At 35.7% G+C, this 11,260-nt stretch overlaps 1 protein-coding gene across 3 annotated transcripts in view; it reads left to right on the forward strand.

Moving 5' to 3' along the window:
* The window catches only part of LOC148953791 (GTP-binding protein 1-like), an 85,069-nt gene extending 81,759 nt beyond the window's left edge, over positions 1-3,310 (forward strand). For all 3 annotated transcript variants that reach the window (XM_089086815.1, XM_089086817.1, XM_089086816.1), the window contains exon 14: positions 3,010-3,310. Coding sequence is in view for 1 of the 3 variants with exons in the window: in XM_089086817.1 (XP_088942943.1) it covers positions 3,010-3,044 (35 nt within the window). In the remaining 2 variants the exon portion in view is untranslated. The remainder of the gene's footprint in view (positions 1-3,009) is intronic.
* The last annotated feature ends 7,950 nt before the right edge of the window (positions 3,311-11,260 follow it).

Consider the following 11,260-nt stretch of genomic DNA (forward strand, 5'->3'; position numbering starts at 1 on the left):
TTTGAAAAATACTTTCTCCTTAGTATCTTTGTTTTTTCTTAAAACTAAATCTCTAAAAAAAATTGTACTTTTTTTTTCTTGTGTGAATCTGGTTATATCTCAGGGTACGCCTTTCTGTGGGGTGGCTTTCCCTTTTTGGGGAGGGGTATATGCTGGACGCAGTTTTAATGATTAAAGTCACTTCACTGAACAAAGCTTGGTCCAGTGGCCATAAGACAAATAAAATCCAAAATTGCTGATATATATTGTTTTTTTTTACACTAAGATTTTTTCATTTGTTTTTATTCTACGTTTGAGACATCAATATGGTTAGCCTAACTCTTCGTGTTGACCTGTAATCGACTGAAGTTAATTGCACTCTTTAAACGGCAAAGAGCCCAAAGCTTACGAGCTTGGAAAACGAGATTTTTCCTTCAGTCACAAATTGGCTGCCCATTGGCAGCCAATTTGCGACTTCCTTAAAGCAACTAGAAAGCTCATCATACGTTAGTTTCAGCGTTGGGTCTCTAGTGTCTGGAACAGCCTAGCATAATTACCAAAGAGACGCTATTAGTGCTTATTTTATTCATTTTTACTTTGAGTAACACCAGGACATTTTACCAGAAATATTGGCATATTTGAATAATGTGACATTAAAGTCAGTTGAAGACAGATAGTGTATTGAATGTTTTTAATTTATGTACTCGTTTATGAGGCTATTTTGGTGAAGTACTGATGTTCTTTAAGCTACCAAGGATTCTCATTTTTCAAAATTGGAATCTCAATATCTCTCTGAAAACTAACGTCTCAAATCCACGAATAGTAATACGATATATAAATTGTTAATCATCTTATGGGGTTGCAACAACTTTTTTGATTAAAAAAGGTAATTTTCAAAATTTAATTTTGAAAAAGAATCGATTTTTTTGTTAGGAACGCAAAAATAAAGTACTTTTCTATGTCTAGGGAGTGGCAGTTGCTACAGCTCACTTGTCATCAATTGATATCACTGAGAAAAAAAGATGTTACCGTTTCGTCCTGGTACCAAAAACAGCACGAGTCTTTCCTCGTCTCTTATTAGGTCATATGATGATTTTTAGAGCTATATGCTTTTTATAATTTTAAGTTATGCTATCAACTATTTATGATGCCTGAATGTTTCAAATATAACTGCGACTCAGTGTGAGTTTTGGGGGGAAATAATTCTCAAGCTCTCTTTTTCAACTTATCTGTCACTACAAGCTTCTGCACAGTATGTTAATCAATTGATTAATCAGGCGAATTTATCAATGAACCAATATATGATTTTTTCCTTTGTAAATGAGAGTTTTCAAAGTTACGGTGAGTCTTCTCTACCCTGTGGGATCGAGGTGCAACTTTCAGCTTTCAGGGGATTTTTTTTGCTAGAAAGGGGGATGGGGTGGTGTTCAAAATGGTTGAATTTTTGTTGAAGGAGGGGAACAATTTTATCTGATCCTCACTCTTACCATAATATATATTTTTTCATGTTTGTCATCCAGTGAGATTCGGTGCTAGTTTGAATAATAAATAACAACTAAAATAATAAATATTATAAAAATAATAATATTATAAAATAAATAATAACTAAAATAAAAAATATTAATACAAAATAATATTTATTATAATAAATATTATAATCAGCTTATAAAATAATAGCCTGAAAACATATGAGAAACAATGAGAATATCAAAAGCTATAGTTATTATAATTCTTTGGTTTAATGGCTGGAGGATAAAGCTTCAAATTTTAGGGACAGTTTTTTTTAGGGGAGGGGGGAATGCGACAGAATTTTTGTTGATAGAGTGAAACTATTTTTACCGCGTCTTAAGTAAAAAGTTTACCACGCGGTTTTTCGTTGATGCTTGTCGTTCAATAAGATTCAATGTACAATTGTTCTGAGGTTTGAGCGGCTTTCTCTATTCCAGTCCTTGATAAACGCGTATCAGATTTCAACTTTTTTGTATGAATGTTGGGGCAAACGGTTCTACCGTTTTAGTTTATGTATAAGCCTTTAAAAAGTTAGTCGCACAAAGTCAATTTTTCACCTTATAATTTTTTATCAAGGATCTTTGCTTGTAATTTGCGTAATATTAAGCCAAAGAGCCTAGCGAGGACACGAGAAAACTCGTTGTGTCTTCTCGCCTCACCACAAAAGGTTGAAGCCTCCTAACTCCTTTTCTTTCCCCCTCCCCCCCCCCAAAAAAAAAAAAATTCTCCAGCAATTTGAACTCAATCCCCTGTCATGTGACAATAGCGAAATGACCGGTCGACAACGAAACTAGAGATAAAATTCGCTAAGCCTACTGACCGTCTAATGAGGAATGCTCACCTGACTTCAGACACGTTCACACAACTGTGGTCATAGATAGTGGCTAGTGATTAGCTGTTCTGGTTCGTCACACCACACAGTAGACTTCACCCTCTGTCAATTTAAAATAGTTCCCTAGAATCGTTAAAAGCCTGATTTCCAAACCAATTATTTCTTTTTGGAACGATTGTTATAATTATTAAAAAGGAAATTGTCCATCTTTCTACTACACCCTGAAAAGTTCCTGTTTTCGGTGTTGATGCTATTAGGACCAGAATTTCAGCAAAAACAAATAGCTGAAATTTATTTAGTAAAGTGCCTCGGAGAACATCTCAATGGGCGATATTGGTCCATACACATATATTTGCCCTAGTTCGATATCATGTTTTACAAGTAAAAGAGTTTCGAGACCATAGGGGAGTTAAACGAAAGAGGTACAATGCTACTGCTACCAACAACTCACTACAGTTAAAAGCCACCTGAGGTCAATACTGCTGTGCACGCTCTTCCCCCAAATCTACTCACTTTTGCCCTTTTTTGGCAAAGGGCAAAGGCTTCACTTTTCGCCCTCTCCCAAGAAGTTCTAGTTTCTTCTAAATTATTCCTTATGATCTCTTCTCCGCCCCATTTAGTGACGACCTGGTTTTATTTTGACCCTGATTTATTGGAAGATTTGAGTCTTTAATATTTTTTTTTTTTAGGTTCATCAAAACAGCGTCTGCGGGAAGCCCACTAGTCATGTGTGCATCTTGTTTTTACTTTGTCGCTTTTCAAATAGTTAATATGTGTATTTTGGATGACCGTACTGCGATTTGAAAGTTGAACTATCTTAGTTTTGAATGAGTATATGATATTTTCAAATGGTTCTGAAAAAAAGAAGAAAATTGGAAGTGTTGTATGAGTTTAATTTGAAGTTTCGTAATTTGCAGAAGTTAGTTTCTTTTTCTTATTTGAAGTTTTGGATTTTTAATCGGATTTTTGAAATTAAAGTATTTAACAGTATATATAGACTAGTACAGATATGTCAAATTCAGTCTTTTAAAGCCTTTGTAAAAAAAAAATAACACACACACACACACACACACACACACACACACATATATATATATATATACACATATATATATATATATATATATATATATATATATATATATATATATATATATATATATATATATATATATATATATATATATATATATATATATATATATATATATAAACGAAACGAAAACGGTGAAAAAAAAAACGGAAATCCGTTTCTGTTTTTCCGTTTTTTTACCGAAAAACACAAACGACCTGTTTTTACTTAAAAAACGGCTGTTTTAAAAGATATTTCTGGGTTTTTTATTCAGTTTCTTTAGATTTACGAGAGTAAAGTGAATATTTATTAATATAGATTAATAAAAAAGACCAAATATACAAAAGACCAAATATTGAAAAGACCACATAAATTAAAATTTATCACTTAAAAACATTCAGAGTTCAAGTGACTTTGTAGTCATTCGTGAGCACTGCTTTCGCGTAAAGTACCCAGTAATCTTAAATGCACTCTCACTTGGTACTGAAGTTTCAGGGACTGATAGATTAATACATGAAATTTCACGTAACTCTGGTTAAGTGTAACAGTAATCAGACCAAAATTCTAGTGGATCAGAATTATTTTGTCCTGATCTTCGTCTCTCGCTCAAAAACACAGGAATCCTCTCCTCATATGCCCTGATAATATTTGTTGCCACGCGGTCAATGCTTATACTGTTGGCATTTTGCCTCGTAGAGATCATCCAAAACCCAGTCGTGTCGAGAAACTTAGAAAACAAGCTGTGTTCTTGATCAACAGTCTCTGGTGACCCTTTTCGGTTAGTCCCTGCCTTAGTATGAGCGACGTCAAAAGGAAAGATTTGGAGTTCAATTGGATTGGATCGAGTTCTTCTGTGCTTCTCCGCTCGGAGATGAATTGCTGGAGAAGCGAGGAGATGGACTGACGAACTGACTCTCTGTTTACACGTGTCATTTTTTCATAAATTGCAGGGTCCAAAAAGCCAGCTCTTGTCAAGAGCATCATATCAAACTTAGGACTGGCTGAAAAGTATCTCCTGAGCTGAACAACTAGAAGTTCCTTCAGCCCATTGATTGACTCAGCCATAATACTAGTTTCTGGAGTCTGACAAAACAGCAGTAATCCCTTAATCATCAGCACGACTTTGCTTGCCGAAACATAATTGTATCCACTAGCTAACACTGTTGCCTGTTTGAACGGGCGAAGAACCTCAATGGCAGCTTACACGACGGACCACTAATTGCTACGAAGTTCGAGCTCTCTAATCTTAACGTCACGTAATTTTTGGTTGAAGAAGTCGCGCAGTGGCTCTTTTCGGCCACAATACATTTCTATAATTGTAAGTGTGTTGTTCCATCGAACATTCATGTCTTTTGTGATGGATAGACTAAGATTATATGTCTTGCAGATAGCTTCATAAAGATCGTGGAATTTGGAAGATACTTTCAGGAATCTAACCAGCTTTCGTATTTTTACCAGTGCTGGTCCAAGCGTCAATACTTCACTAGAGACGCCTCTTTGTCTAGGTATTGAGCTCTCACTATCGCTGTCAAGGTCTGGATCATTTAATTCTGAGCTACTATCATCATCATTACTGCAGTCGGTAAAACCATTTTCTTCAATGTCATCATCTCCTAAAATCACGTCAGTAAAGTCATCTTGTTCAGCAGTATCAACATTGTCATCAGATTTTGAACTGGATCCTGAACCATTTAGGCGTGGAACACTCACTAAATCTGCCTGGTTTCTGCATTCCCACAGCTTAAGGGCATTAGTCACCACATTATGCATGTTGTTTGCAAAACCTGAGCTTCGCATAATTTCACCGTCTCTTAGAGCCTTTACTATATTAGCTCCCGAATCAGTAATTATAAAGTAGACTTTCCGTAGAATTCTAAACTTCTGGAGGCTACTACGGATTGCACGAAGAATTTTGGCGCTAGTGTGAGCAACTTTTAGTCTCTCAAACTCAAGGATTCTATGCACCAAAGTTAGCTTGCCATCAGTGCTTTTCATCACATAATGAGCTGTAATACCTGAAAAGCCAGACCCCGTTCTTGAAGACCAGCAGTGTTGGGTAAAATTCACTTTCCGGACTTTCTGGAGTTTAGCTTTGAGCTGCTTAACCTTCCTTTTCTTTGCTGTAACTAGATGTCTTGCAACAGTACGAGCTGATGGGCCAGTAAGACCTCCTGTTCCGTAAATGAAATTAAATGTTTACGTAAAAGTAAATTTTACGTAAATGTTCCGTAAAATTATTCCGTATATGAAAGAGGCTGTGCCCTCCTCAACGCCTCGCTCTTTACGCTAAAGTTTTTATTGTTTAAAAAAAGAGTTGTGAGAAAGTCAAACTTTAGCGTAAAGAGCGAGGCGTTGAGGAGGGCACAGCCTCTTTCATATACGGAATAATTTCTGTTCGTTTTAAGATTTAATGTCGCTCCTTACTTTCAGTTTAAAAAACTTTTTTTTTTATTTAAAGGCTGCGAAAGTGGGGGGTTTGGGGGCGGCAGCCCCCCAACTGTGCCTCCTAATCCCTGTACGTTTTAAGGTTCGACCTTGTAACTCAGCCTCTTTAACTCTTTAGAAAACGTAGTTTTTTTTCAAATAATTTCTGCACGTTTTTGTACAGTTTATTACTTATTATTGCTTGACTAACTGTTAGATGATTGTGTATTATTCTTTTCTTTCTCGACAGGGTGTTTTAAGGGTTGACCTTGTAATTCAGCCTCTTTAACTCTTTAGAAAACATAATTTTTTTCAAATAATTTAAAAAAGAAACTGAGTTTTTTTTTTTAAATTTAAATTCAGTATATAAAAAATTTTATCTAACGGTGAATCGAACTTGGGTTTTCCGCCTGACAGCGAGGAGTCTCACCGCTACACTAAAGAGACATAATTGAAATTGTTTTTTAGTAACGTGATGAATCTTTTTGACGCAAGCAAAACTTGATATTTGGTTTTTGGAAAACAGGGAAGGAGTGATTAGATTGAGCTGAAATTTCGAGGATAAGCTCCCAAGCCCCAGGAAAGCATAGCCTCTAAAGTTCCGCCCGATCAGATAACGTTAAAGGGGGATTGTGGTGGGAAAAATTAACATGGGCTAATATAGGAAAACAAGGTTTTTCGTAAATGTAAATTCGGGGGATAATTTTTTCGGTCTGAAAATATCAAAAGGCCGTAACAGGTCGAATTCTGCTTCAAATGAGTCCTCATTCAACCGGATCCGTTGCCAACTGTGGCCTGTAGGCGTGGCTAAGAAAAAAAAAGAGATGATGAAGTTTAAGTGGCTATATTTGGTTTTTTGAAAACAGGGAAGGAGTGATCGGATTGAGCTGAAATTTCGAGGATAAGCTCCCGGGCCCTAGGAAAGCTTAACCTCTAAATTTCAGCCCAATCGGACAACGTTAACGGGGGGCTGTGGTGGGAGGGTCCAAACTTCCGGCCCAGTTTACCCCATGAAGATAAAGTCGGAGGAGGATGAAATTTTGCAAGTTTCTTAGTTTGAGCTTGGGCTACAAAATGCGATTACCGCCGTCTCTCTGCGACCTCTAGGACCTGAAATCGCTTAACATTGTGGTGGGTCGCCTCTTTGTAGAGGCACAAGTGTGCCTCCTTGATATTTATTATTTATATATATATATATATATATATATATATATATATATATATATATATATATATATATATATATATATATATATATATATATATATATATATATATATATATATATATATATATATATATATATATATATATATATATATATATATATATATATATATATATATATATATATATATATATATATATTAAGTTCAAATTCTTTTTTATTCTGTAGTGATAAAAAACTCTCATATCCAAAAAAATCCGGAAAGGCCCAGGGGCCTTAACTGAAAAAAAAATAACACTACCTATCAATCATTTGCAGGTTACTGAACTAGGCCTAGACAAAAAATAAGTACTGCTCAGACGCAGCTAACCGATCTCCACGTCACCTAACACCAATAACAAATCTCACTTTGACAGCGACATGAAGAACCAACGCTAAATCATAAAAAAATAAATAAAACAAAAAACACTCAATTAAAATTAGAATTGAAAACCATATTATTAAGTAAATTTTGCAATCAACTATTCTTCTCCAACAAAAATCTTTTTAGGTGTTGTTTTAAAGGAACCAAGGGTATGGGAGTTCTGAACCCCAACAGGAGTTCCAGGCATGTCCCATAGCAGCTGCAAGACCAAAGTCTGACCGCACTGAGGGGTGGAAGAAACCAGTATATCCTCCCGATTCCGAACTGCATACGGGTTGAATTCACTCACTCGTTGAAACATGTCAGAAAAACATACTGGGAGATCTCCGTGGAACTACAGGAATTCCATTGGACACATCGAAAGTGTATCCTTCAGGTTTAAGAGTTGGACAGGAGCATAAGGGGTGGGCTGGTGAACTTTTGCTGCGTTCAGCTGGAGATTACGTATGGGCGGAAGTACAGATGAAAAAATAGACATCCAAGCAGATGAGCAGTAATATAGATAAGGATAAATAAGAGAGAAGTATAAAAGACAGAGACTAGAAAGAGGAAAAATTAGTTTCAGTTTTCTTATGATCCCCAGTCCTCTTGAAACCTTGACTTACCATCTGAATATCTTGCTTAGGACCTCTTGAAGTAAGAAGTTCCATTACTGTAGGACAACTCTTGCCTATACGGGAAAAAATAAGTAGGTATGACCTTTTTACATTCATAGCTAAAAGATCATTGATGATCTTTCTCGGTCATCGTTTGTAACTTTAGTATAAGGGATTCTTCATCTGTAGCCGACGCACCTAATGTAGTGTCATCAGCGAATGCGATTAATTCTTCTTCTTTATTTGATGTACCTATTGGTGTGATTCGGGAATTGTATTTGTATACATAATTTGCAGCAGAGATTTGGTGTAGTGGTTGTAAAAACCCGATAGAGGTTATTGACGTAAATGAGGAATAGTGAAGGCCCAAGAATTGAGCCTTTAGGCACTCCATAAGGAACTGGAATTTGGTCGTCCGAAGCTTCAGCAGCGATAGTACGGCTAGTGAGGCATGAAGAAAACCAGGACAGTAGTTCCCACGAACTCTGTGATGAGACAGCTTATCGATAAGGATCTCGTGGGTCAGACTGTCGAAAGCTTTTCTTACGTCAATGAAAATGGCTGCCAGTATGAGACCAGAATCCAATGACTGTCGTACGAACTGAAGAAACTTATTGCACGCATGCTCCATTGAATGTTTCGCGTGAAATCCAAATTGACGTTTACGGAAAAACTGTTTAGAGTCAACATAACTCATTAGTCGCTTCAGCTTTTCAATTATTTCAATTATCAATTTTCATTAGCTTTTCAATTAGTTTTTCAATTATTTTAGTAAAGATGGATAGGAGAGAGATTGGCCTGTAATTCCCTTGATCACCTCCTTTAAAAAAGAAATCACTCGTGCCAACTTGAGTTGCGGGGGGAATACTCCTAATTAGAATGACTTATTAAACAAATGACACAGTGGCTTTATAATTGATATAAGAATGAACTAAATGGTATTAGCAGGAATTTGGTCGAAACCCGAAAAATAATTCTTGAGGGATAAAATTATTTTTTCTAATTTCTGCACTGTGACTGGCTCGAGAATCATTGATTAAGAGCACGGAGGACCTAGAAACTGTTTCCGAGCCTAAGCTTCAAAAGAATGAGGCGCACCTTCTGCTGTTTTTTTATCTACATCAGCAAAAAAATTCGTCAGCTGATGTGGAACTTAGCCTTCATCTGTAATCATCTCATAATCTATTTTCAGAGATTTTGGGCAACCAAGCGGTTTTGTTGATTTCCATGTAGCCTCTTTTATCACAACCCATGTCTTGTTAACATTATTTCCAGACTCTACAAGTCTCCCAGTAAAATATACCACTTTAGCTTTGCGTGTCAGTGATTTTAGCATATTTCGGTATAATTTAAATGTCTCTAGCTTTTCGTCGCTTGGTCTTTTTTATACGCTTATCAGAGATTTTGCTTTCTTTTTAGTAACGTTAGAATTCCACCTGTTGTCCACGGGTCTATGAGTGTCGATCTTTTAGACCGACTAGTCGGATGTTTTCGGCAATGTTCCAAAAAACTTATTTTTGACATTATAATAAATCTGATCAAATATCCTATCATAATTTCCTAAATTAACTTCCTGAATTTGTACCAAATTCCACGAAGTAGTATTCAGAGTTTTCTTGAGTGAGTCAAGCTCTGTTGGTGTATATCGGAATATCGGTTTATCTTGAATTATTTGTCGTTTAGAAATCCGGGGAAGGGGAAGCAGGACTCCAATTGGAAAGTGATCCGATAAGTCGGACATCAGCACTTCATTTTGTACGGAATGCATTGTTGAACAAACGTTATTAAAGTTGCTGATTGATTAATTGTTGAGCGTCAGATGGCAATTTTTTCTTACTAGGCAGTTTTTCTTTTTCAAAACGCGTTTTTCAACTTTTGGTTACTATGGGCTGTGGTTCGATCTTTAGTAGGTTGCAGCAGCTGCAACCATGACTAAAAATAGTAGGGAGACCGGCTATAACTAGGACATTCAACTTTTTAGTGTCTTAATGTCCCGTAAAATATCCGAAAACGCCACTGAAAAACCGCCATCTAGTAGCCCACATGTGAGTGAAGTTTGGTCAAGATGATTGAAAGTCTTCTTCAACAAGTTCAAAAAGTAAGTTTTTATTGTTATTTTGTAATTATTTTCCGAATTTCCAATGCCTGGCCATTCTTGAACGCCTGAAGGTAGGGAATCCATACTGGTTTCAGGTGATAGTATATTCATCAAGGTTTAGATGGTGCTAAGAGTTTGTAAGCATACTTGCGCCACCTTTGAAAACAAAAAAAGACATTAAGTTACCTAAAGAACAAAATACTGGTAATCGCAAAATTATTTGTGTATATTTTAGCAAGGGATTACAACAATTCAAAAGCCTTAAGCAATCAAACGAAAGTTCAAAACTTAGTAGAAATCGGACTTGCTGTAATAATGAAATATCTTTGAATAGACAGCAGTATGAAAAGACATTGAATTGTGGAAAGAGCAAAAACGTGTAATTGCTAAAATGTTTGTATATATTTTAAAAAGGGATTGCAACAGTTTAAAAACAATAAAAAACAAAAAACCATAAGTTTGAAACTTAGTAGAAATCGTTGTTAGAAACTGGACTTGCTGTAATAATCAAATATCTTTGAATAGTCTTTTGTATGAAAAGAGATTTAATTGCGTAAGGAGCAAAAAAATGGGAATTGTAAAAATATTTGTATGTATTTTAACAAGGGATTACAACAATTCAAAAACCTTGAAAAATAAAACCAAAAGTTTGAAGCTTAGTAGAAATCGTTCGGCTTCGCCGCCGAGTTTCGGCACTCGGCACGCTTCTATATATGGATTCTCACTGTCGCTTGTATTCTAAACGCAGAAAAATATATCCTTTTCTTGATGTCATGACGTCTAAATGGACCTTAAATTAGAAGTAGTTCCTTTGTAAAATTATGTTTTTTTTATTGTACCTTAACTTTTGCATCGCCTTGTCTTTTGTCATTGTGAAAGACATATCGCCCGAACCTTTGTTTCTTTTAATTGTCCAGGTGGTGGGACAAAAACCTCTTTTTTTGCCTCGGCTTGCTTGAAGCTTTGAAGCTTAGCAGATATCGTTGTCAGAAATCGGTGATACTGTAATAATCAAATATCTTTGAATAGAAGCAGTATGAAGAGTCATTTAATTGATTAATGAGCAAAAAACCGGTAATTGCAAAAATATTGTATTTATTTTAACAAGGTATTACAACAATTCAAAAAGCTTAAAAAATAAAACCAAAAGTTTGAAGC

Source organism: Artemia sp. Qi Xiang Cuo, chromosome 3, assembly GCF_049724085.1.
Source record: "Artemia sp. Qi Xiang Cuo chromosome 3, ASM4972408v1, whole genome shotgun sequence".
Lineage (NCBI taxonomy): Eukaryota > Metazoa > Arthropoda > Branchiopoda > Anostraca > Artemiidae > Artemia > Artemia sp. Qi Xiang Cuo.